Genomic DNA, 27,660 nt, shown 5'->3' with positions numbered 1-27,660 from the left:
TATGCAACAGCTTGTACCTTCACAAGAAATTTAATGACAGAACATAATGAGCTCTCCAAAAGGAAAACATGGAAACAACTGAAAACTGCAATATTGCCATGACTTATTGTTTTTAGCAGAACAGATCATTCTGTTGCCATGTCTGGCCATCACACAGCTACTGGACATTGAAAAGACAAAAAAAACAAAGTTAGTCTTGAAATGACAAAACAAAAAAAGTGTATATCAACACGCTTGAGGCTGTTCAAGCCATTCAATGGCATCATAACTTGTAGTTTTATAGAACTTTTATGGAAGCACAAACAAGAACTTCCTTGGTGTACTGGAGGAAGGGTTATAGTGTCAACCTCATATTATGTTTAGGTAACCTAAAAGTGAATCAAAAATGAAAATGTATCATTCCAGTTTTGGAGATTACTTGAAATAAATCTTAGTTGATTATTGTCAGCCACACTATGTAGGTTAAATTGTGCTTTAAAACTTTAAGAACAGTTAACAGAATAGAAGGAGTGTCTTGAAGAATGCTTTTCTTGTCAAATTATTGTATTTTTAACATTTTGAAACGTGTTCACTGGGACATTTTCCATAAAGGAAATGAATGCAGAAAGTCCAAAGTTTACAGTGAAAATCCAAAAGGAGTTCAAAGAGTCATTTTCCTTCAGTGGAGGTACGATGAGAGGGAGGTGATGCTGCACTTTGTGATCTCAGAGTTCTGGTCCTGGTTCTTTCTGATGCGATAGAAGTGCTCGATGTAGCTGGACCTACCCAGCAGCTCCACAAAGTCCTCATCGTGGGTGATGATCAGCAGCTGGAAGTTGCGCTGGCGAGAGCGGCTCTTAATGATTCTGGGAGGGGCGAACAAATGATAAATACAGTTTAAACAATAATACAATGAGAACGAGTTTGCCGAGTAATGTAACTGGTGCAACATAAACTACAGAAGATATCGTGGTGGGACTGTAGTTTATATGTTCTATAGAAGGTTACTCAATGCATATAATGTTAGAAGATGTCTTTTTATCTAACAGCTAAAGCTATGCAGACTCCAAATAACTTTTATTCTTGAAAACTGAAGATTTTAAGCTTTGAAATGCTAAACTTAACCCTTCATAAAATGTTTATCCAGTTTTAAAAAATAAGATCAAATATTCATGCCATTAAGTACAGAGCATTCAGCTGCTTAATAAGCTCTGATAATATGGTATGAACTTGGCATTCTTCACTTTATTTCACTTGCAGTATGACCTCACTTACATGCGTGTAATCATGCATATAAGTTAAAAAAAGCTAAACAATATATATATATATATATATATACATATATATATATATATACATACATGCATATATGCTTATTTTATAATGATGCATTAAAATTAAAAATGTTAATGATATTGTTTTATGTTATTTTGGGCTGTCCTGTACAGGGGCGTGGCCAGAGGTGCCATGGGCCCCCCTTAAAATCTGATTGGCCACTCCAGGTGTCACCCCAAAATCCAAATGTAGGATTGGCTAATTGCCCAATAAGAGGCAGGACTTAAGTTCAAATCAAGTATTCTGGCTGTTTTCAACAGGCTCATACGAGTTTGTATGCAACTCTTGAGAGCAAAAATTGTGACTTTGCACAAACATCTGTTTTGTTAAGTCCTAAAGAATCAAGCTAAGAAGATGTACTGTGTCTGTTTCCAAATTGTGTTACTTCTAAGCACATTTAATTAGAAGGGATAAAAAAGGGTAAAAAAAAATGAAATTTGTTTGTGTGTGCCCACAAACTTCATGCCACCCCTGCATGAGCCAGTTCCCTAGGTCGGCCACCCCAGTCAAAAAAGTCAGGACACACCCCTGGTCCTGTACAGTTGTTGATGTATTTTGACTTTTATGTAATCATGCTCTCGGTGAAAGGCAAATCCCCCTAGTGGGCAACAAAGGTTTCATTGTTGCAATGTGCTCTCACTACAATAACTCAGAGATGGATGAGCAAACTGTCTCTGCTGTGAAAAATTCTTAGATTGTTAAAATTGTTAAAATATAAACTGTCAAATGATCTTGGACTTCCTGGTTTATATCCTCTCTTTTGTGTTTAGACCTAGATTTTACACAAAGAGTACAAGGCTTACTTCTGTAATTGTCTGTTCCTCTGTTTCTTTTAGGCTTTCATGTAAGAGTTAGGAGTAAACGGGGCGATGGTGGCCCAAGTACAGACAATACAGTCCTCAAAGCGGGAACCCCGAGTTCGTATCTGACCTGTTAGCTACTCTGCCGCATTTTCCTATTCTCTCTCTCCCCAATTTCTGACTCTATCCACGGTCCTGTCTCTTTAATAAAGGCATAAAAAGCCCAGAAATAATAATAAGTAAATCATCTTTTTATCACAAATGTAATGGTAAAAACACTGTTTGAATCTGTGTCTGTACTGACTCCACAAGGGCGTGCGCCAGTGACTCAATGTTGTCCCGGTCCAGGTTGGTGGTGGGCTCATCCAGGGCCAAGATCCCACAGTTCAGACAGAAGGTTTCTGCCAGAGCCAGACGGATGATCAGGGATGCCAACACCTAAACAAACATGTTTTAAATAAATAATCAAATAAAGCAAATAAAAAATAAAAAAAAACTTTATATCCACATAAAGTCCCGATAATAAACCTTTTTGTGATATATACGTATATGCTCATGGAGAACACATTTTTCTGGTACCTTCTGACCCGCGCTGCAGCGTCCTCTCATATCCAAAGCGGTGTCTCCTTTTACCATAACTACTCTGTAGTTGTAAACCCTCCGCTTCACTCCTGCTGAAGAGTTCTCGTCCACATCAGACCGGATCTCCACATACTCAATGTCTGGAGAGGGAGCAAGAAGGAGTGGTGACACACTAGACATTACACAAACAAACACTACACTTTAATACCATGAATTTGAATTTCTGTTTTTAATGTCCTATGCACCTTGACCCCTGTATGTGTTGCGCCACAGGTCTCGGATAATTTTGTTGATCTCGTTCATCTTCATGCTGTGAAATTTCATGATGGATCTGGGAAAAAAAGACGAAGAGATAAAAGAATATGAGTACACTAGATGTTGTGATTACCTCCTTACATCCTTATTACTGCCATTCTTTTTTTGTTGGACATTTGATCAAAGTGTAATTTCCATTTGACAATCAGGTGATAATCTTCAGACAGAAGGGTCATGATCTGGAGTTATAAACACCAAACCATGCATCCAACTGAATAAAATATTATTGTTTCAAGAAATAGATCACAAGCATGAACTGTATAAAAGAAGTAGATGTAGCCTCTTGGTTTACAGAGCTATGATGATGTTGAAGTGCTTTAAACCAGCATTATTATTTTTGCCAGCAGGGGGAGACTCCACTGGTTCCAAGAAGATGTTGCTGTATGTTTATTAGAAGTCAAAGAAACCCGACTGGTTTATTAATCATTCCCATTGTAAACACTTTACGACTGAGGATAAAACATGGTTTCCTTTAGGATGTGGATACCTGTGATTGCCCCTCCCCATATGTAGCAACAGATACCATCTCTGTCATCTAAATATTGTAACTCCTAGTTCGAAAAGAACAAAAACTGACAAAGGACCACATGCCAAATTCCCAACTATGCCCAACTTCTTATATATGGTACACTCTTCATGATCACATTCCTGCCACCCTTCCCTCCCCTCCCTTTCCCTGCCTCTACTTGCCTTTGTGACCTGCACCCAAACAGATATAAAAGTGCACAGAATTACATTTGGTGTCACTTGTTGTGATGAAGTTGTTGTCCTGTGTAATAAGAGTAATATATGCAATGAAACTGAAGGATTGAACTGTGTAAATGAAGCCAGTATTTACTAGAGAGAAAGTGGAGGACCAAGGCTTGAGAAGTCAAAATAAGCACACCACTGCGTAGGATATCTGTTGATATGAAAAACTTGAACACAGCCAACTAGAAGAGGATTTCCGGCATAGCAAGAATGATTTGGTCTACAATCTTCAAACTGATACTGAACTCTTGTGTGGTTTGAAATCACCGGGGTGATAACTGTATTACCAAAAGTGCTTCTTCCGAAGACCATATATGGTAGATAAAAAGATAAAACATAAAGGAAGGGAGACAAAAAAAGTGACAGAAAGCTGCCCTGTTTATACATTTCATCGACCAAATCCTATAGAGGTTACTGGATGTAATGGTGCATTGTAACAATATAAGACTTAAAGGGAACAAAAAAATATAAAATGACTTGGTCACAGAATAAATAGGTATAGATTATTGCAAATAATATATGCAGAATATCTTCCTTCCTTGGACTTTCATGTTTCAGAATAATGTAGCAGAACAAATACACATTTGAATTATTCTTCCTATTCATACAGGCTTACTGAGGACTAGAGCCTGACCGATTCATCAGCCAGTCGATAATATTGGCTGATATTAGCTCATCCAGGGACTACCGGTATTGGCTCATTTTATTGCATCTACGCACTGATTTTACTAGATTTATTTACCAGTCAAATATAATATAATTCGAGTTTCATTATATTAACCTAGCAGTTCTCTTTCACCAGCAGAATGTGCTATATGGATTAGAACAAGAATTATCACTCTCTGCAGTGTCAAGCTGTGATGCACGTACGTGTGCAGTCACTTTTTATATCTATATATTCATATATATATATATATATCAGCCCCAAAAATTCCATATCAGACTGACGTACTGAGGACCCCTTAATGACTTTTACAGTGTATAACAGGACATAAAATCAATCATCTCTGCTTCACATGAAAATATATTTGGAACTTATTTTGAGCTCAAGCAGTGCAAGGAAATCACTTTAAGCTGCCACAGGCAGGAGTTACAGTCTATTTTGTACAGAGTTCTCTTTGTGTTTCCTTGGCTAAATGCGTGCTTGATGGACATTTTAATGCAAAGGATTGTTTTTAAAACGTAACATGACTTTTCTACTCATGTGGTCAAAATATAAAGCAGAAATGTAGCAACACAAGAGGCCATATTCAGTTCCCTCACCTTTAGTGACAGCTTTTTTTCTTTGTGACCCAATACACTAACAGCCCACTCTGCATTCATTCTTTTCACAAGTTGTTTTGTAAGTATGTGTTTATAGAGTCTGGGACAACTTACGCATGGTTGAATGTGATACAGTCTCATTAACATCACTTGATGATTACTAGTTCTGATGAGACTATTTTCCAAAATGTAAGTACTACTATGATGTTGGCACTAAAACAACGAGATTATAGTACAATCTACGTTATTCACAGAAAATGTTGTAAACAATAACAAACACACACACCAGGGACAAGTCCTGACTCAGTCCTTTTACATCAAAGATATGGGTATAATTGAGCCGCACATCTCTGTCTTCAATGGGTTTCATAAACACTTCATGATTTGCTGCAGAGTCTGCGACAGAGGCAGTTTCACATCAACTTCCAAATCAAAACATCTTACCATGAAACGTCTTTGGTTTATTCAGAAACTGTGACCTGGATGGAAGGCCTGCTTTACGATCTTGATAACAGCGCATACACTGATGCACTAGGTAACCCACACACATGGGTAAATGATGCCTCTGCTCTCTATCAGATTGTATGAGGCCGCATGAGTTCAAACTTCTATACAGAATTTTTATCCTTGGTTAGTTACTCTGTTGGACTAAAGTTAACCCCCCCCCCCCAAAAAAAAAGAAGAAAGGATTGGCTGCTGGAGCTACGAAAAGTGTTGATTTGAGGCATGAAAACCACTAGAGAAAAGGAAGGAGCTAATTCATTTTTCACACTAATAAACAATAAACTTTATATCCAATGATTTATTATTTTAACAGAGTGCAGAGTTTAATTTAAAATTAAAAAATTAAACTGCACAGTGTTTCAGTTAAGGATGTACTGACCGTCTGTTGCCACCCTCAAATACCAAGTGCATTTTTATCAGCATTTCAAATGTAAACTGATGCCAAGTCAAAGTGATGCGGTCACATTTCTAGGAAGAAAATCTGATGTTTTGATAATTTTCTGCCAGTAAGCTGAACATAAAAAAAAGTCTACAAGACAACTTCAATTGTCAAATATTCATTTTGATGTATTTCATTGATTGGAAGCCTGATTTTCTTTAAAAAAGAAAAAAAAAAAAGAAAAGCTTAGTAACATATAAGGGTTGACCTTATTAGATGTCTGAAATATTAAACTTTGACTTGTGCGCTGATCAAAGCTCTAACTGATATACTTCATAGTCATAGTTGCTGCAATAAGTCCAAAACTACACAACAGCTATGCACCACATGGCCCTCATTTATTTACCACAACACTTTGAAGTGTATTGTGATAACAGACAAAAGACAATTCACTTTATGACTTGTGACGTGTCTTGCTGCATAGTCACTGCTCACCTACACAAAGGAAACTCAACCGACACGACGTATTATCCCCTCACCACAAACGTCATAACTGCATTGCTTTGTATGATAGAGATGAATGTGCATTTACATTTCAAGGGGTGTGTGCTGATTGGAGTTCAGTTTGGAAATAGGAACTGAATATCTTTTTATTTTATTTTTATATTGTTCATTGGGGTTTACACTAGCTGCAATTTAAGTTTTCTTTTTTTTTTAATATACTATATTTTTAAATAAAAATCATTTTCATCTGTATTTATTTAGATTTGTCTAATCTTGCCTTACCCCTAAAGTCCACCATGTGTGTCCGGTCCGTCTCCGTTCTGTTACAGCAGCGCAGCTGATAGGTTTTCACTCTAGTCAATGTGTGTGCTTCCACTGGCTCCGCTGTGCTGCGTCTCAGCACCGGCAGTCTGGAGCCCTCTGCAGCAGATATGCAAGGATTCTATTTTTTCCAGATGCTGGAGCATTATGCATCAATTTACTACAGAAAAGGTCGAGCGGGACAGGAAGTCAGACACTGAAACATGAAAATATTCCGTTTTGATGGTTCAGAACAATGACCTGGTGTGTTTGTTGATGTGTCTATAAGGTTTTTTACAAGGTTTTTATACCACATAGATCGTATTATCAAGCGCTGTCTCAAGTGTAATCTATATTTACAGCGGGAACTCTTTTGTCTCGGCAATCCAGCTGTCAGAAATGACATGCTGCTTTCATTGCTCACTGCGATTTGATATCTAACTGATCTGATATAAGTGAGCATTAAAGGAGCAATATGTAACTCTAACACATAGCCTTTAAAATTGGCACTGCAGTCCAAATTCAAAACATTGGAGAAGGCTGTCCCGCCCCCTCCCTCCTAAAGTTGATGCACACGCGGGTTGCCATGTTGTGGACACTGAAGCTTCAGTGTTCAACCAGTCTTGAAACCGTTCTGCGTTTTTAACCGGTCTCCATTATTTAAAAGCATCTCCCATTTATATTCTCACACACACACACACACACACACACACACACACACACACACACACACACACACACACACACACACACACACACACACACACACACACACACACACACACACACACACACACACACACACACACACACACACACACACACACACACACACACACACACACACACACACACACACACACACACACACACACACACACACACACACAATATATACCAGGTTTCTGGTCGTGGAGCTAGTTAGTAAAATGCAGAGGCTTTGGAGGTCGGGTAGAACCAGCTATATCTGAACCGGTTCGCTTGCCCTCTTCTGCTTGGTTCAACACGTAGACAGGATGAGCTGTCTGTCAGATCTTTACTTTGATTGGCAAAAAATGATGGTATGATGTGTTGAAAATGCAAAAGCAACATCCTGATGGTTAGTAGGTTTGAAGCCCAAAACCCTCTTTATAAGAGTTAAAAGTGCTAACCACTGCACCGCCATCACATCCTCAGCAGTCATATGTAACAGTCAACTGTGATTTTCAAGAGTCTTGACATCACTCCCACCATGAGGCAGCTGATGTTCTAGCCAAAACCCCCCCAAAAAATGGGGTGGATTAAATGACCTAATTTTAAATGCACTGATAAAAGACAAGGATGAACGCCTCACAAAAGAAAACTATACACCAAAGCAGAATGTGCTAAAGTTGAAAATAGATCTTACCAACAGTAAAACCTCTAATAACTAAGCCTCTCTCATGAACAAATGAAATGCTGAGTTGAGATAATGTTGTTTAGTTTTCTTTTCATGTTTCTAAATAAGCAAAGTGCAGATTTCTTCTTGGTATGCGTCTTTGCTATTTGATTCTATAAAAGATTTGTGTTTACAGGAGAAGGGAAAAGCAACAAAATGTAAAAGAAATAATAAATATGTACGGACATTAAGCACATGGTTCAAGGACATTTTAAGACTCACAGTTACTGTAGATGTACTTGTTTTAGGAAAAGACTTTCGCCTTTAAGCATTTTTCTTTTTAATAAATATTTTGTTATGAAAATGTACAGACAAAAACACATCCCCTGCCCTGATTGGTCCAGTTTTAGTCTTTATTTGGGAAAATTTTCTGCAAACACTACATGAAGAAGAATGTTTTGGACCCATAGATGGGCTGAACAGAACACAATTATTTATGCACACATTTCAATCCAACGATGATATTATTTAGTGCTAAGTGAGACATGCACGCGTCTGACTAGATTCTATGATTGGGCCTAATAGACCTCACTGTTCATCTTTGCCTATTATCACTGAGAGAGAACTTTTTTTTTTCTCTTTTTTTTGGATTAACCAACCGACCCTGCTGGTTCCTGGTCTCTTGTGTCGTTTTCCTTTGTTTCAGGTGGCAGTGGGTGTGGTCTGTGGGATGGGGGATTGAGAACACCTGGGCCCGGTGTTCTCAATACCGTAAGACCCTGTCTCACTTCCTCCTTGGTGGGAGATGGGGAGACATCGAGAAGGAGATTGGGGAGAGAGGATAGCCCTGATGCTCTGTACCTTTTGGTTTAATTTGCTGTTGTGCGAATAAACGTGATTGTTGAAGCTTAGTCCTTGTCTCCTCCAGTTTTGTCATGGGTTAGTGAGCCGGCCGTGACAAATTGGGGGCTTGTCCGATTTTGAGTAACCTTCAGTGGTTTTTTGTAAGCAATTCTTGTTGTGTTTAATTGCATTCAGGTGTTTGCGATTGGCAGGGGGTTTCCCGGGCTGAGATTGTGACGTATGTGGTACGTATGTCACTTTGGAGGCGGGTGTTAGCGGGATTCCCGGTTTTGATTGACAGTTTCTGAGTAACGTGTAATTAGGTCACAGAGGCGAGAGGAGCTGTTCTGTGTCCGGGTGAGCGGTTGGAGCGTGAATTTCAATTTGTTCGGCTGCACGTGAAGGTGAGTGTGGGCACGCTGGGTTTGAGCATTTCAGAGCCAAGTTATATTCCCCTGGTTAGGTGGTAGCAGCAGTTCTCGGAAGGAGGCTGTTGAGTTTATTATTTTCAGGTTTTTTTTATTTTTGTATGTTGTCCGTGCAGGTGAAGCAGTTGTCTTGGGGGTGCCAGCCGTAGCATTGACTGAAGGCAGTGGGCTTTCTTCAGTGCAAGCGGGCTTAAGGTGTGTAAATACCCACTGCCAGTAAACATACGAAGACGGACAGGGTTGAGTTAGCAAGTATTTGGTCAGGCAGTTAGAGGGGACGCTCCTGTCTTGCCGTGTGTTTTCAGTGTGTTTTTGGCTCACTTTCCGTCAGTTGTGCTGTTGGAATATGGCTCGTGTTGAAGAGATTTTTGAGTCTCTGTCGGAGGTGTTTCTGGATGACTGTACCAAGAAGCAGCTGTTAAAAATTGCGGACCATTATCAGGTAGAAATAAGCGGTAAAAGGCTCAAGGACACGGTTAAGTCTATTTTAAAAGCGAACTTGTACGATATGGATGTTTTGCCAGGCGCAACGGGTGGTGTGCGTAGAGTGACGGGCTTGTCTTTGCCATTGTCTCCGACCTTGTCCGTTTTGTCAGGCTCGGATCACGTTAGAGCGTGAAAAACTAACTTGGTCAGAGAGGGTAGAGTGCGCTTGGGTGCTTTGCATGGTCTGAGTGAAGATGGTATTTCTTCTACTGGCCGCTCTCCTAATCAATTTGACGTGTTAAATAACTTGCGGCTTGTTCCGAAGTTTAATGAGCGAGATCCGGAGACGTTTTTTTCTCTGTTTGAGAGAGTGGCAGACTCTCGTGGTTGGCCTGAAGATGAGCGGACAGCGCTCCTGCAGTGTGTGTTGACAGACAGGGCACAGGAGGCATACGCTGCATTGTCTGTTACTGATAGTTTGAGTTATGCTTCTGTTAAGTCAGCTGTCCTCAAGTGCTATGAAATGGTTCCCGAGGCTTACCGCCAGCGCTTTAGGAACAGTAGGAAGGGGGAAAGACAGTCATACCCGGAGTTTTCCCGTGACCTGTTGACTTCGTTTAATCGTTGGCGTGCTTCTTTGGAGGTTGAAACATTTGGTGAGTTGTGTGAACTTATTGTGTTGGAACAACTGAAAATTGCTGTGCCTAGTCGGATTGCCACATATTTAACCGAGCAGCAAGTAAAGACAGTGGGGGAGGGCGCTGCTTTGGCCGACCGATATGTGTTAACTCATCGTAGTGTTTGGGGGGGATGTGCGTGGTGGTGACGGTCATAGGAATAGTCCTGTTACACCGGTGTTTTCCCCGGGGGTGTCAAGTAGGCCTGTTGACGTAAATATGAAACTGCATGGTGTGGAGAAGATGTGCCATTTCTGTTACAGGAAAGGTCATATTAAAGCTGATTGCTATGCATTTAAGAGAAACAAACAGGGGGAGGTAAGGTGTCTGGCGCTGGCTGCTCTTGTTGAGGTTGGTCCCGAATTTTCTGATGTTCAGGGTGGTGGCAGTGTTTCCTGTGATGAGGCCTACTTGCCCTTTTATTTCGGATGGTTTTGTTTCCCTTACGGCTGATGGTGACAAAGTGCCTGTGAAGATCCTGAGGGACTCAGGCGCTTTAGGTTCATTTATCCTGGCGTCACTTCTTCCGTTTTCAGAGCAGTCTGATACAGGTGATGTGGGAGCTGGGCCTAGGTATGGTACTGTCCGTCTTGTCTGCCCCTGTACACAAGATTCATTTGTTCTCAGATCTGGTGCAAGGTGAGGTGTGCATTGCGGTGCGCCCGGCGTTGCCAGTGCGCGGTGTTCATGTTATTCTTGGTAATGGGTTAGCTGGTGGCCGTGTGTGGCCGGGGGATTCGTCCCCTGTCCCACTGGTTGGTCCCGTTCCGGTTCATAGTGTGCGGGATGAAGAGCAGTCCAATGGGAGCGAGGCGTTGGGAGCTTGTGCTGTGACACGCGCCAGGGCTCGTGCTGGAACTGACTCAAGAGAATTAAGTGTCAATTCTGAACCTTGTGGGAAGTGGTCTAAGTTTCCTTTGTCTGTCTCCTGTGCACAGTTGGTAGCAGAGCATCAGTCAGATCCCTCCTTGAAGGTGCTGTTGGAGGCTGCACTCTCTGTTGCACAGGAGAAGGATAGGGCACGTAGCTACTTTATTGAGGATGAACTGTTGGTGAGAAAGTGGGTACCTTGTCAGGAAGTTGGTGTGGGGAGTCTGGTGTACCAAATTGTTGTTCCAGCCGATGCTCTGTACCTTTTGGTTTAATTTGCTTTTGTGTGAATAACCGTGAATGTTGAAGCGTACTCCTTGTCTCCTCCAGTTTTGTCATGGGTTAGTGAGCCGGCTGTGACACTTCCTTGTTCAGAGTTGCTCTGAGAATGTTCCTAAATCACTCCTGAACTAAAAATCCCTGCTTGGATTCTTTAAGCTAAGTTTAGGAGCTCTCTGAGAGGATTCTCAGAATGTTTGTGACTATGGGTCCTGATTTTTAGCGGACACTCTCCAGTATCAGGAGAAAATGGCGTTACTCTTAGAAGTTAAGGGAACAAATTGTTTAATAGAATTCACAAAATAAAACGTAAGAAAAATAGCTCGCTTTGCTGCCGTACCTGAATGTTCCATTTCAAAGAAAGAAATACTCAGCCAAAAGTCCTGTGGTGTATGCCAGCTGTAAGTTTGTGTGTTCATGTTAGAGCAACACTTACTGATCGAGGGCCTTGTAGTAGATATCCAGGTCTTTGATGACCAGCTCTGTGGTCCTCATTGTGATCATCTTGTTTTTGTAGCGCTCATCAGCTTTGTTGTACTGATCTTCTCTCAGCTCTTTTCTGGAATAAATAAAAAAACAATTGAATAAAAGAAAGTTCATGCCTTGAACAGATCTGAAGTTGGTTGGTATATTTGGGGTATTCAATACTGTTACATAATAAAGTACTCAGTGTTAAATCTTCCAAATATACTTGCTTTTGAACCACATGTATGCGTAGACATCCTGCCGCATCATGAACATTAATCTTCACATACTTGCCTATGTACAACGCTTAATGTGTTAAAGCTCTGTCCTGCGTTAAACCAAACCCTGGATCTGAATATCTCACCTGTAGTGCAGTATCTCCTCCTCGAAGCCTTTTTGACGACCCACTGCGACACCGCGGTTCTTTTTCAGGTCTTCCAACTTGCGTTCGGATTCACGTCTCTCTCTGAAAGCCAGGTGAAGTGAAAACATTGTGGATAAACATTGTCATAACTAGCAACCTGTCCATAAGTCACTACTACTCAAGTAAGAGTAACACTTCCAGGTTAAGAGAGATTGGGGTTGTCTACAACAGATTGTTTCCTTCCTGGTTCGCTCTTTTTCATCTTACATACGATCATTAGCAGTGGAGGCTCTTACTGGCGCAGCTGCATGACTTGCATGTCGCCCATGTCTTTCATTAGAGCTTCACGTTTAGCCACAACCTCCTTCAACTCCTCAACTCGCTTCCTTAGTGTCAGGTTGTCCTGCAGCCAGCGCTCCTGGACCTACGAAAAACACACATTTAAAACATGTTAACTTCTGGGAGATTGTGACATCCCTTAATAAGAAGCAAAACTTAGTTCATTAACAGTAAACTAATTTGCCAGTTCAAAGATGATTGAACTTTGTTATTCAAAAGGTCAAACAAAAAAAACAGACAGGAATGAAGACTCTGGAGACTGTACCTTCTGAGTGTCAATGTCCTGACGGATGTTTCCCATCTCCTTGTTGATCTTCTCTTTACACTTCTCAGCTTCATGGAGCTGAGTGTTGGTTTCTTGAAGCTCAGCCTCTTTTTGCTGAAACACACAAAGATGTTAGATGATTGCAAAAAATATTAACTCAACACAGATACAGCCACAACTCTTCAGCTAGAATCAAGGTAAGCATTACTTTCTTTTTAGATAGCCATGTGTATGTTAAGTCAACCATAAATGAAAATGTCAGCATGATACCTCTTTATATTGGTCTTTGCCTTCATCGATGTATTTGTTGATGTCTCTCTCGAAAGTGGTGATCACCTTCACTCGCTCTTTGATGGCGTTGATCTGTGACAAGGTATGAAGTATGATTAACCCATTCGTTCAAACACAGAGGAAGGAACAACCAGTGGATTGCGTTGACGAGGATAAAAATCAACATTTTCAATACTGACAAATTGTAATTTCAAAGAAAGACGACGGTGTGAATGTGTCCACCTTCTCCTGCCCCTCCTCCTGCTTTTGCCTCTTGCGCTCCACCAGCTCCTGCTTCTCCTGTTGCAGCTTATCAAGAGCAGAAGATAAAGGGGAGAGCTGTTCTTTTGCTTCCTGGTTGGACAAGAAGTGATAGAAAAAAAAAGGACAGCATTTCACATTTATTAAGCACAAACTCTTAAAAATGTAACATATGAAGTCAGACAGTTCAGGTATATGTGAATAACTGCAAGAATAAATATACCAAAATAATGCTACACAAAGAAAACAAATACATGCTTGTGTGTGGTACTGATATGTGACCCCCCCAAAAGGTTAAAATATAATTAGTTAAGATTTAAAAATTTCCATTAAAGGCTTTTCAGAGAAAAACTTACAGGGTGTATGGCCCTACAAAAACAAACAAGAGGAACTGTTGAGTTGACTTAAAAAGGTGTTTCCAATGTGTTATAAGGTGTCAGAAACAGGGGTTGGCAATATGGCCCTTAAAACAAATCATCATAATATTTCTGGGTATTTTTGAGATAACAATATTCTTGACGATATCACAAAATACTGAAAAATATAGAAAATAAGAATTTTACATTAGTTAATTTCAATAGCACTGTGTTATTGTGCTCCTTCGAGTGCTTAGGTTAGAGGTGGTCAAAATAGGCTTGGTGTGTTGCCCCCCCCCCTTTGTTGTCACAGTCTTCAGCACTTCTTACACACTATCGTCTTTTGTTGTACATCTGATCTGTTGTCACCAAACCAATACCACGCCACTGAAGTCACTCCCCTTTTTGGAACTAACTCATCCACCGCAGAGCCGGTACTTTAACTTTCTGCCATGCTTGTTGTTGCTGTGTGCTGTGTGCGGTAATGCAAATGATCAAAAAAACACAAAAGTGTACCCTGATGTCCCTGGTTAAGGTCTGTATTTCGGAGGTGAACTCCACACACTGCTCCTCCAGCTGCTGCTGCTTCTGCATATCACTGCTCAGCTGGAGTTTCTCTGCTCTCGTCTCGTTCACAGCACTTTTAAGCGTCTGAATTTGATCCTGCTGGTCCTGGATGAGCTTTCGTTTCAGCTCCATTTTGCTCGAGCCTGCAAGAACAAATGAAGTTACACACAGGCAAAGGAAATATCTTGTTTTAACTTCATTCCCTTTTCCAATTTACGTCAGGAAATGCAATTAGCCTTGAAGTGATCTTGCAGGATGTATTTAACAGGTTGTTGGATTAAATGTGGCTTTATAGATCGAAACATCTAATTTATTAAAGGAAAAGGATTATAAAACCGTCATTGCTTTCAACTATGTTGTCACATAACTTAAAGGATGACAAGAGAACGCTAATACAGTTATGGTTGAAAAAAATGGTAGAGTAGTAAAAAAGGGAAGCATTAACATTTCCTTAAATTTTAAACACATTTTCCACCAAATTTTGTTTATTTAATTAGACCCATCGGCATACTGAAAGAGTATTTTAAAATTTACAATGGGTTTTAAAGAATACATGTGTTTTTAAGATTACTTTGTGCGCCTTTATTTGAAAGACAGAGCAGTGGATAGAGTTGGAAATCGGGGGAGAGAGAGTGTGGGGAATGAAATGCGAGAAAGGAGCCACAGGTCAGATTCGAACCTGGTTGTAACTTTAACACTTAGGATTATGCAGGTGAAAGTTTAGACTGGAATCAGATAAAATAAGAACAGAACAGAAAATGCTACAGTCACAAAACTTCAAAAGAAAACACAATGGCAGAGCACCTTGTTTACAGGAGGATCATGAAAAGGCATAAAGAGGAGAGAGAGAGAGTCATCCATGCTCGGACACACCCACTGAAAGTTTACTTCGGCAGTGAGCCAATAGAAAGGCTACATTCTATCCTTGACTCAAGAAGTTGGCCGTAGCTATGTCAGATGTATGAGATAAGACCTCTTTTATTGACACCCAGCAGGGTGCTCACAGCTCCTTAGAAGCAGCAACCTCATTCTCTTTCTCTCTCTCTTTCCTCGTCACAAACAAGTGCAGCACAAACCGGTTTCTCCTTTTTAACTCTTTTGATGGCTGTCAAGAGTGTTTCTGTCCTCTGAGTCCGACATATCAAGCTGAATGTAACAGACAGTTTGCAATTATGCCGATAGCTGGCGTGCAAGTTTGGTGCATCATTAGGTGGGAGGAGCTTAGCGGAGTGCTAAGAGGTAGCAGTTATGCCTTATGCAAAACGGGAGGGTCTGACCTCTGGAAATATAGTTCTTGACTTCTAAACTTGATTTTTATTTAATTTTTTTTACATGTATTGTTCATGTTGTGTACTGTAACTTCAACATAATGAGGACTGAAAATTAACATGATGGCAAAACTGCAACAACAAAAAAAAAAAGACCCAGACTACAGGATAATGACATTTCCCCTTTTAGTGGGTGTATGAAATTATCTTACTGGTGTCGAGCTTGTGCTGAGTTTCTTGTTTCTCCTGACTGACTTGCTGGATGGTTCTGGTCAGGTCTACTCCCTGAAGTTTAGCTGCATGCTGAGCTACTTTCCTCTCCACCTCTCTAAGGTCCATCTGGAAAGAGAAAAAGGAAGGCTGTAATCAATTCTTTTTGGAGGGAGAGGGGATGGGAATGGGAGAGAAAGGCCATTGTTAAACTCTGCATGAGATGGGAGAGGTGAAAGAGAGTGAAACAGACAGAAGAATGGTACCAGGTATCTGTCCATGAGAGAAATGTCCTGTAGGCAGGCCTTTGCTGTTTCCTCCTCTGACATCAGGGTACCAAGCAGAGTCTCCTGCTCCTCCACATCACCCTTCAGTTTCTCGATTTCTCTGTTTACAGTCTGCAGGCGGTTTCTTAACTCAGGCAGCTCCTTCTCCTCAAACTGTATGATGGACTGCCTGGAAAACATTGCATGAACAGAAGTATTTTTTAAATGTACAAAGGATAAACATCCATGTTCAGCATGTTCAGGTAGACAGTCATCTATTCTTTGACCCTCTGTAGTTATTAAATATATTGTCTGTGGCCAAACGAAACAGGATAAAGGACAACATTTTTCAGAGTTATACAACACTCGTACAATCGAGAATAATTAAGATTGGATAACCTCAGGGAACACAAAAAATAAATAAAAATCAGGAGTTGTTTTCTATCTTTAATCCTATCCAGCAAATAAAAGCTATGAGAAAGCCAACTCGTTTTCCTAATAACCAAGTTACTTCAGTTTTCCATTTTTAAGGTTTCAAGCTCACTCAGACTCAGAGTGGACTTGTCTCTCCTTCGTTTTGCATTAAGGTTCTTCAAAATGGTAATGCAATGCTTAAAAGCATTAAAGATGCATGGCTACATTTAGAAGAAGAATAACTTTGTTGTTCAGATATATAGAGTTGGACTGAAAACACTTTTATGTTGGTGGTTTGAAGGCTTTGAAGGTTTTTTGGAGAAAAAAAATACATTTTGTAAGTCTGCTTTTTATGTTGTTTACCGGTTTCCTATGAGCGTCTTTTTTTTTAACTGCATTTTAAAAAGGTTTAACTGCTTTGAATTTCATCCCACTTGCTGAAAGGTTGGACATTAAACATGCATTCATTTCAATAAAAAATGTTGCTGCAGACTGTCTACACTCTCAAGAGTGGGGCTCTGCTCCTCAAACAGTTCAAACAAATCTGTATTATATGACAATCTGGCTCCATCTAGTGAGGTTGTTGTGTAACCTCCTCTCTGTTCTCTTGTTTCTCTTCAAGTAACACAAACTCATTCATAGATTCATGATGCATGAAAAGAGCACCATATTGTTCATACTTCTACTTAAAACAAGAGGAATGAGCCAGAGTTACTGGATAAAACAATACACATATAGTTTAGAACTGTGCTAAAGGTAGATCATTGTCTACATTTAAATGAGTGAATGGTATGGTGAATCACTACTTGACAGAACTGAGCCGAAATAACTACTTTTTTAATTAGCTGCCAAACACAGCATTCGTCTTTAACATTTGAATACTATGTTTTTCCTTCATCTTTCTTCAATGCCATTTCTTTTTTTTTTCATGAATTCAATTCAGTAGAAAAATATTTAGATGCACCGCTGCAGAGGTTAGGAGAGAGCTCATCCACCTTTTCCGACATGCCTTGCTGCTTGAATGAACACGGCAGATTGAAGCTGAAAATCTATTTCTAGTGTGGCAAGTAAGGCTACAGTCAGCTGCGTGTTATGATTTCGAGGGCGGATAAAACAACAGAGATTGTTTTTGACAGATTTGGTTTGCCGTTTGTTTTTGTTTTTGTTTTGGTTGACTGGATCATGGCTAATTCATGAGCTCTAGTAGAAAAGTCTGAAACCGAGAACCATATCAGCTCTTTGATGATGCTCACACCGTTTTAAATGTGTTTATAAACACAACAGAAGGTATGAGATCCTGAACACACCTGTCATATGTAAGCCTTCTTAAGAGAGGGCTTATTTTATCGTCTGCTGTAAAAAATTTAGATTCCTTGTCGTAGTGCCAACCCCATGCCTGTTTTTGTCTTGTCTATCAAAAATCCTTGAGTCGTTTTTGTATTTATCAAGCAAAAATGTTACACAGTTATTTGAAATTCAGGGAAGTTAATATCATATGTATTTTTTTCTCCTTTGCCCACCAGACTTATGAATGTAGACTTTCTCCGTACCTGACAGGACGGAGAGCCACCATATCATCTCTCTTCCTCTCCTTCCTCTTCAGGTCCTGCTCAGTGTTTTTCAGCTTGTCTGGCACTAGGCGCAGTTTGGACTGCATGTCGCTGATAACTTCCTGCAGATCTGGCTCTGAGGGGAACGTTCTCTGGCACACAGGGCAGCAGGGCTCTCTCTCCTCTGTCAGCTGGCTGATGAACTGAGTGTACACTGCTGTGGCTCCAGCCAGCATGGCTGGGGTAGGGAAAAATAACAAACAGATCAGATTTGTATTTGTACCATAAAAATCTTAAACACGGCACTCAATTCTTGTAAGTCAGATGGAAGCAAATCTTCACTACTATAAGGGTCTTTGTAAAGACGATCCTTAAATGGTTTATTTTGGAGATTCACCTCTTTGTTTGGAGACCTTCTCCAGGTCTTCTTGCAGTTTGCCCAGGTCCTGCTCCAGATCCTGGCTGCCACATACATTGAAGAACTTCTCTTGGTCGTGTGCCAACTGCTGCTCCTTTTTTCGTACCTCAGTAGCAATATGGCTTTTATTCTGCTCGCTCGATGCCAGGTCCTTACTGAGAATCATGACAATTTTTACAGTTAAACAGAGTAGCAAAGGAAAAATTGGTTATTTCTTGTTTCATTGAGCTTGACTTTCTAATGTTAGTAAATTTTACTAACTTGAGTTTGGCAAGTCTGTCCCTGGTACTGTTGATTTCCTTAGATTTGGAATAGATCCAGTCCTCCAGCTCTCTCTTGTTAGGGAAGTGGCCGAGCAGTGACACCAGATCCTCACTGTGACGAGACTTGATCTTACGTACCTGCTCATCCTTCTCAGTCTGAACAAATGACAGAGGAAAAATGAGAGTGGAGCCAGCAGAGTAAATAAAAAGAAGGGGTAAGACATGGATGGGTAGAGGAAAAAGAGTGAGGAGAGATAAGACACAGATAATAACACATTACCTTGTCTTTTTTTAGCATGTCCATCTGCGTCCGTGCAGTGGTGTGTGAGTTGAGCATCTCCATCTCTTTGTCCAGATGTCTTTGTGCGCTATCAAGTTCAGCCTTTTCTCTCTGGAGCTCCACCACCTCGGCCTTCAGCTCCTCCACATTGGAGTTTTGAACTGCGCTTTGCAACTCATGCTCCTGAAATAGAAAACAGACACACACAAACTTAGAAAGTAGTGCGTTTAGAAAATATGGAAAAAGGTGTGCTGTATCCCAGTTAGATGACACAATGAATTCAGAGTTTTTTTTAAGTGAGTTTAGATAAGAACAAAGTTTACAAACTTATCCCGTAAAAAAAGGAGAGGGGAGAAAGAAAACGAGTCAGCAACTAAACAAAAAACAAAAAAAACCAAGAAAAATGCTGTTCTACACACCAGGCGCTTGCTAAAATTCACACCAAATAAGAAATCCACAGGCTTGGTCTGTGTTGATGCTCACTGCTTTCGCCAGTTCAATCTCCAGTTCCTGCAAACGGCTCGATGAACCCTCCAGCCTCTGCAGCTCTGCCCTAATGTTCCTTAGTTCTTGCTGCTTTTTCCCCTGCAGGTCTCTCTTCAACTCCACTGTTCTCTCCAGGCCGGTCTTCTTGTCCCTCATTTCGTCGATGGACTGCTGCTTCTGCTGCTCCTTCTCCTGCAGATCTGCCTGAGGGGACAGAATAATGAGAGGAGGAATCAGGCACCATGGTGGTATATGGAGCACTTATTTGCAACAACTGAAAGTAGCAAATAAAAGAAGTTCTTGACGGCAGAATACAACATTTGGAAAGTGTAGAAAACGAGGCTTTTTAAAAGCTCAAAGATTCAACAATAGTTAAATCAAATGTGATTCCCTCTTAGACAATTATCAGTGATCAAATTACAGAAAACAAAATCATGATATTGCTTAAGTTTTGTGGAATATTGAGCCACAGGAATCCAGAAATGTTGGTGTAAAACTGAAACATACCTCTTTTGGTAGGTTGATGGTAATATCTAAAACACACACAAACGTGAATAGGACCGGAGGGGAGTATTTCTTACCAGAACCTGAGTGGCTGTGTCTTTCTCCTGCTCCAATCTCTGTGCGACATGACGATTAAAGCTCTCAAGTTGAAGAGTGGAAAAAGGAGGTCGGTCATAACCTTCCATCCCCAGATAAGATGACAGAGAGCGAACCTGAGAAAGAAAATATGTATATATAAAACGTTTGAACCTCATAAATAATCCCTACACTTGAAAGTCCTTTTTAAAACAGCTGTGAACCATTAGCAGCTTCTGTTTCTTTGTTTGGAAACTGAGGGTTTAATTGTAAATCTGACCTTGTTAGCTGTGTGCACTGGAGTTTGTTTGCGCCTTACATTTCTTCTGATGTACAACAATTCACAGAAGTGAATTTGACCACCGTAAGAGCAAATGATTGTCATCTAAAATGTACCATGCATCTTTCCCAGCAAACTTTGTACGGTAGTGCTGCACAAGTGAAGGGAGGTTCATTTTTCTGTCATACCTGAGTGTCGCGGTTCTTGATATATTGAGTTTGTCTGTCAGCCTCAAGTTGCAGACGACCTTGAAAGAAGCAGAGAGCAGCACATTGTTGGCAAGAAAACTCTGTGTGTGTGTGTGTGTGTGTGTGTGTGTGTGTGTGTGTGTGTGTGTGTGTGTGTGTGTGTGTGTGTGTGTGTATATATATATAATGATCACCTTCATGATTATACTATAGATATATACGTGCGTGTACCTTGTTCTACCAGGAGATCAGCTTTGACCCTGTTGAGTCTCTGACATTCCCGACCAGCTCTCTCCAGCTCCTTCTGGCAGTCGGTCAGCCTGCGCTCCTTCTCCCTCACTGTTTTCTGATGGTTCTGGTAAATGTCCTGCAGCTTCTCATCTGAACCCTGGAACACCTGCAGCAAACACGGCTCACAGGCTTAGATCGGCTCTGACGTTAAGTGAGCACATCATGGCACATCATGCACAAAACAATTAGTAGCTGTTTTCAAAAGTATTCTTCACATAAAGCAACTTGCATGCCATGGCTTATCAGCTGCTGATGCTTTCTTTCCTCACACAAAAATAATCTCACATTCAAGACTTTGGAAATGCAGAACTGATCGAAACTGTCATAATGGTGGGAGGACAGACTTTATTGAGGGGCGTGAGAAAGAAATAAGCTGCATCTTTCAGAGACTGGTTCATACTTAGAAAGTTAAGTATTACTTATTAAAATGAGGACAAACTTATTTTCATAGCATTCATATTCCTGCATTCAATATCTCATTATGATCTGCGTATTGTTTATATCTTGAGCAACCACTTTTGAGGGTCTTTTGAGTTCATTTTTAAATTATTTTTAAAAATAGCTTTTGGAATTTCATTTTTATTTTGTCAGTTACAAAGAGGTAAAAAGTTGAGACAATTTGTTTGTGTATGTTGTTAAAACATGAACAGGGATGTTATTGGCAAAGTTTAAAAAAAAAACACACACGCACACCACTGCCATACAAAAAAAAAGGGAAAAATGTCCCAGAAAATATACATTTATTTGTGTTCAGCAGCCACCTAATTGCTGCTGCGTCAGCGGCGTGTGAATGTGATGTGAATGTGATTAGTTAATACTGATAGACTTTACGAAGCAGTCTCTGCCATCAGTGTGTGAATGTGATGTGAATGGGTGAACGTGACATGTGGTGTAAGAAGTGCTTCAAGTAGTCAGAAGACTAGAAAAGTGCTATACAAACATTTGTGCCTTTTCTGAACCACTTTATAAATACTGTCTATGTCAATAAAATATGTCATGAAAAAACCTTTTGAAATGCAGGCACTACTCTGAAACAGAAGGAGAAGTGTTCTAGCTCCTATATAGCAGACGTACCAGAAACTCCCATCAGTCGTAAAAGACATTCATATCAATACAAGCCAGTGATCAACTAGCTAAACAACCCTATTCACCATCTGCAGTCTTTGTTATTTTCCCATTTAGGATAATGACACTTCTTACAGAGTGGAGGCTGGAGTATTGTTAAGCACATGCTTAGCTAAATAAACTCTCAAACAGACCGGGGGACTGAAACAGGGGGCTTAATGTGTTTTCCCTTTTTAGTCTCAGAATGATCATCTTTGCTCATGCATTTCATTTAGTATCTCATATCTTTCAAGCCCCATGCCATGTCTTGAAAACATTTGGGCACATATGTAACCTGCACTATTTCTGGTATCTTGTTCCCTGCACTCTTCAATTACTCATTCCTGTTTTTATTCTATTCAAGGTCCTATTCAAAGACTTAATTAATTGTTTCTCCATCATACAAATGAAACACTTGATACATACACTTCTTTACATATGCATGATGCATCTATGATGTATTTTTCTTACCTGTTCCATCGTTTCTTCAAGCTCTTTGTTGTCCTCTTCCATCTGTTTCTTCCTGCTGTCCAAAGCCTTGATGTCATTATCCAGCTTCATCACTTTACCCAGCTTCATGTCAATATCGGTGAGTCTAATCTAAAAGTGTACGTAAAGGTTGATCAGAGACATTAAGAGTTCTACATCGTACATGACTCTGATGTGCTTAGACCTCAGACGGACTGTATGTTCAGCTTAAATCACATGGTTTCAGTTGATGGTGTTTCCAGTGGTCTATACATCAAGTCTTCTTTTAAGACGCACAGTACATACTACCACTGTTTATACACTTTGGTTTTCCAGACTGATACCTATATCTAGCCATGTGCTGAAATCTGCACTTTCATCAATATACCAGTCGACTGACTTTGTTAATAATTCTTTTAATTATTGTTCTATGAATATATTGTTTTTAACATACAGTTTTTATTGCGCTTTCTCTCAGAATCTTCCAGAAAAAAAAAAATCTTCAAAAACATGTTTAAGGTCAGATATGTCATGTGTTACACAAAATATGATGACTCAACACTGTGGCTGAGTTCTTAAGACTCAGCAACTAAAAAAAATCAATGTGCATATGTTTGCTGATTTTTCTGGACATGTTTGATACAAAGAACATGTAAAAAATTATGGGTGGTTGTAACCAATGATTCAAATATCTATTAAAGCTGCTGCGAGGAAATTTCCTTTTCTGCATTTGCTCTGTCTATAAACAAAATAAATCCACAAACCTCAAGTGGATCAATCTGGTTCTCTATTAGCTGGATGCTGTCTTTAGAGGCCATCAGTTGAGCCTCCTTGGTGGCAACCATGTCTTTAATCTGTTGTGCTTTCTCTGTGTTCTGCTTCAGGTAGCGCAGCTCCACCTGACACTCTTTGACTGTCTGACTCTGCTTGAGTCGCAACTGACGCATCGTGTCCAGAGCTTTGATATACCTGGGAAGAAGAAATATAAATTCTGAGTAACCCTTCTAACCAAAATATCCCACTGATATCAGCAGGTTTGTATTTTTCCTGAAGTCCCTCAGGTACTTAGGCTCATGTTTAAACAATTTGGAGTCATTTATTTAATCGAAATGATAAAACAAAGATGGAAGATTCCGTGTGCTTTACTTGGTTGCAGCAAAGATGGAGTCAAACTTGTCCTTGAGCGCTTTGCCCTCGGTAAGAGGCCAGTTCGACTCTTCTTGGTGACAAAAGATGACATTATTCAGGACAGGCTTCGATACACCCAGTGCAGAGATCATCTCCCGATCCAGTTCACCGCACTTCGATGACAAGCTCTTTTTCTCACCATCCCTGCATGAATGATAGTAGAGGTCACATGTAAAGAGGGTCATGTTACATTAACATAAAATGAAAAAAGTATTTATATTTTTTTTGGAAAGATGGCACAAACACAAGTACAAAAGTTTTAGACTGTGACTTACTTCATTCTAGTAATGACCTGCTCCAAACTTTTGAAAGTGTAGTTTTTTGCCTTCTGAGTGCAAGACATGGAGCGATGGATCGTCACTTTCTCTCCGTTAACATCAGAGAATAAGAGTCGAATCTGTGCGCGTACATCTGTCTCATGGGCATCCTGAATTCACAAAGCATACACTGACTTCACATGGACTAAAGCCTAAATTCCACCAGATGTGCGTTCGGTCCGTCTCCGCTCTGTTACGGCAGCCCTCCGCAGCCGATACGCAAGGCTTCTATTTTTGCCGGATGCCGGAGCACGGCGCTTCAATTTACCACAGAAAAGATCCAGCTGGACGTGAAGTTAGACCCGTAAACAACATTAAAACATCCGGTTTATTTTCAGAATAAAACACTCCATGAGGATGGCTCAGAACAATGACCGTCTGTGTGTTTGTTCATGTGTTTTATACAGTTTTATACCACATACATCGTATTATCATGCGCTGCCGCGATTTAATCTGTAAAATTACCGCAGGAATTCCTTAGTATCGGCACTCCAGTTGTCCGGCTGTGCTTTAAGCAGCCTATCGTTGTTGACAGACGAGGGGGCACGGAACTGCAACGGACGGGAGTGGACACGCATTGCACACGTATCTGGTGGAAGATCTGGGTTAAAAAGGTACTATGGCACTTAAGCAGAAATTAAAATGGTAAGTTATGAATAAAAAACTTTAAACATCTAATGAAAGCGCTAAAAAGGGTTAGAAGGAGATACACTTTCTAAAATACTGATTATAATCCCAATACAACAGCACTTAAAAGCTCAAAACAAAATCTAAAGCAAGCCTGAGTTACTAACAAACACAAGAGAATGAGCTCACCTTTGGATCATGAACAAAAGCACCTCCTTTAGATCCAGGGGGAAGTTCTCCTGATGTTGCATACTTAAGGCACTCAATAATAGTCTGGGGGGGGGGGGGGGGGGGAGAAAGAGTTCACAGAAATAGTTAATCACTTTGTGAGAGCTGAATCTGTCATTTTGAAATATCTTCGTCAACTTTTCTGCTCTTGAAATTTGAAATAAGAAAATGAATGACCAGACCAGTCACACTCAGTCTACATGTGCCATGTCAAAGATTCAGTGACAACTTTCATGTTCCTTGACTCCAGGTAACACTCTAGTCAAACTTTGCCCTCAAAACATGTTCTCATACCGTTTTCCCTGCTCCATTGGGTCCTACAAGCACAGTCAAAGGAGAGAAGAAAGTGATCACTTGTTTGTCTTTATCCTCAATGCCAAAGCTCCTCACCCCCAGGATGCTCATCTTGTCTATTTTAGACATGTTTGCTATCAAAAAGAGAAAGGGGAAGTAAAAGAGACAGAGAGAGAAGAGATGAGAACATACAACTGAAATCAGCAGTTCTTTAGAAAACAAAAGAGGTTGTGTAAACTATCCACAATGCCACTTATGATTCTGGTTTGTCATAATTATCTCGGGTACTAGATGATTGGAAGTGTGACTTTTGGCATTTTAATGACTGTCAGATTGTTGCTACTAATCTAAATGGACAAGCCTCTTAGCTAAATTGGTCATAACAATTACCATTTACAAGAGAGTACCTTTGATGGCTGTGCAGAAGAATCACACATTTGATCAACAAGGAAAACATGTCCATGTGTTTATCCTTCCAAGTTCCAAGTTTTCACAGACGTAACAATAATGAATACTAACCAAACACTTTTTAATATATTGTCTGTTTAGCTTATTTTACACATACATTGGCTTGCTAGTTGCTGCTAACTCAACGATTCTACAAGCTAGCTTGCAAAGTAGGTTTGGTCTGCATGCTACTTTGCAGTGATTACAACTTCCTGACTGACTGTCGAGCTGACTGTTCCGCTTTGCAGTGAACAAAGAAACATTTGGCTGGTTGCAGTATTTTAAATGTTTTTATTTTAACTCACCTCAGAGTGGTGGCTTGTTATTGCACAGTCTATAGGAGTGTAATATTTACAGTCTATGGACAGAAGTGAAAGTACAGTTTTCGCGCTGGACTTATGGGGGAGGGATATGACGAAACGAAACGTGTCGACTTCCGACTTCCGGGTACATAGTTCACGTTTGCAAAGAAGTTACTGCGATATTTACAAATTAATTGAATGCTTAATTTTATAAACTTATACGGTTTTTTCGTTGCTGAAATTTGGCCTGGTGGTTAATAATACATTCTTCTTTTGTATAAAAAACTAAAAAACTAAAAAACATTTTGTTTTTGGTTTACAGGGACTTTAAAATGCCTACACATGGTATTTAATTAAATTAGTTGTGATAACAAAGCAACGAATTCTAGTTCTAGCCTCTCTCTCTCCCTGTAAGTGTGTGTGTGTGTGTGTGTGTGTGTGTGTGTATTGCTTTTGGTTGCCAGTTCCACTTTGCCCTAACACCCATGTAAGTAGTCTTACTGGTTACTGGTGGGATGCTAGATTGGAGCAAGTAGTCCATTTTGTTGGGGAGTATTTTCAGCAATGGATTGTGCGATGTATTTAGGGCAACGAGAAGCTGTATGTGGGATTGATTCAAATAAACCATAAAGCCCATGTTCATCGTAATGAAAACTCAAGTCCCCCTGTGCAATAATGTGTTTCTCTGAAGTGTTTTCAATAGTTCAAGAATAAAAATAATGTCTATTTAAAAAATAAACAAGCTATTAAGTCTTTCTCTTCACAGGATATTGTTGGTTTATGTTTTATCATCGGGTGTCTTACCAATATGAAAGTGTAACTCATCAGCCTTATAATCGCTTAACAGTTGAAACCTTGTAGTGCTTTGTCTTTTAAATAATTCACAATCATGAGTATTTCTTTTATATATTTTTTGAATATGAACACCTGCACTGTCTCTTTGTTTTTCTGTATTGTAAAGTGGTATAAACATTGAGCATATATCTTTCCATAGTCAAAGAAGTACGTAAATATGACTTTAAAATAGTAAATTTACGAGTTTAATACCAAATTTTAAAAAATCTTTAACTTGGCCCTAATCCTCCGTCGGACAGAAGAGATCTTGACAACAGCTGTCACTCTTTACTTTGACATAGCTCATATCAACGTTTACCGTTTACCACCAGAGGACAGTGTTTCCCAGTGGAAAAGTCAATGCTGCCAAATCTCACACACCACCTCTCCTCTCCTCTCCTCTCCTCTTCTCTCCTCTCTTCTCCTCTCCTCTCTGTTTTTTGCCAAATGTTCTTAAATTACCTTTCCACATTGGAGAATTTAAGCAAACTTGAATTTTAAAAAATGAGTGAAAACATTAATTTAGCAAGGCAGAAGAGATGATGTGTGTGGGCGTGTGTGTGTGTGTGTGTGTGTGTGTGTGTGTGTGTGTGTGTGTGTGTGTGTGTGTGTGTGTGTGTGTGTGTGTGTGTGTGTGTGTATGTGTTTGTGTTGGAGAGAAATAAAGGGTGAGTATTAATCTAATTGGAATAAAGGGACATGAGTTATTTTGAGCCTGTGTTTGGGGCTGAGGAGCAGTTTGTGGATGTCCACAGGAACCTGCAGGACTGGTGTTTACCACCTGCAGCCAGCACTCTAAAAACCTGAGAACATCATCTCTTTTACTTCATCTCTGTTCTCTCCCTCTTTAACGAAGGCACACACTCACACACACAAACAA

General features: G+C 40.1%; 1 protein-coding gene across 1 annotated transcript; it reads right to left on the bottom strand.

Moving 5' to 3' along the window:
- On the bottom strand, positions 1–26,060 carry rad50 (RAD50 homolog, double strand break repair protein). The gene is made up of 28 exons (XM_020649439.3): positions 25,950–26,060; positions 25,198–25,331; positions 24,865–24,948; positions 24,007–24,158; positions 23,690–23,875; positions 23,308–23,512; positions 22,547–22,675; positions 20,912–21,077; positions 20,681–20,739; positions 20,215–20,349; positions 19,631–19,837; positions 19,148–19,330; positions 18,866–19,023; positions 18,584–18,759; positions 18,187–18,424; positions 16,223–16,412; positions 15,959–16,085; positions 14,428–14,621; positions 13,538–13,648; positions 13,295–13,387; positions 13,025–13,138; positions 12,717–12,844; positions 12,421–12,522; positions 12,028–12,150; positions 2,942–3,027; positions 2,694–2,836; positions 2,419–2,552; positions 1–845 (listed from the first exon to the last, which is right to left on the bottom strand). Exons 2-28 carry the CDS (start codon positions 25,324–25,326, stop codon positions 659–661), a joined length of 3,939 nt encoding a protein of 1,312 aa, XP_020505095.1. The 5' UTR covers positions 25,327–25,331; positions 25,950–26,060; the 3' UTR covers positions 1–658.
- Positions 26,061–27,660: the final 1,600 nt, after the last annotated feature.

This window comes from Labrus bergylta, chromosome 14 (genome assembly GCF_963930695.1).
Source record: "Labrus bergylta chromosome 14, fLabBer1.1, whole genome shotgun sequence".
Taxonomy (NCBI): domain Eukaryota; kingdom Metazoa; phylum Chordata; class Actinopteri; order Labriformes; family Labridae; genus Labrus; species Labrus bergylta.
The sequence above is the reverse complement of the archived record's forward strand: the minus strand, read 5'-3'. Positions and strand labels throughout refer to the sequence as shown.

Excerpts from the sequence above, each read along its gene's own strand:
- rad50 (XM_020649439.3), bottom strand. The coding sequence starts at position 25,326 with ATGTCTAAAATAGACAAGATGAGCATCCTGGGGGTGAGGAGCTTTGGC. Across the intron at positions 18,760-18,865 it reads GACAGACTTGCCAAACTCAA|TAAGGACCTGGCATCGAGCG; the intron begins GTTAGTAAAATT and ends CATGATTCTCAG. Across the intron at positions 13,139-13,294 it reads GCAAAGACCAATATAAAGAG|CAAAAAGAGGCTGAGCTTCA; the intron begins GTATCATGCTGA and ends TGTGTGTTTCAG.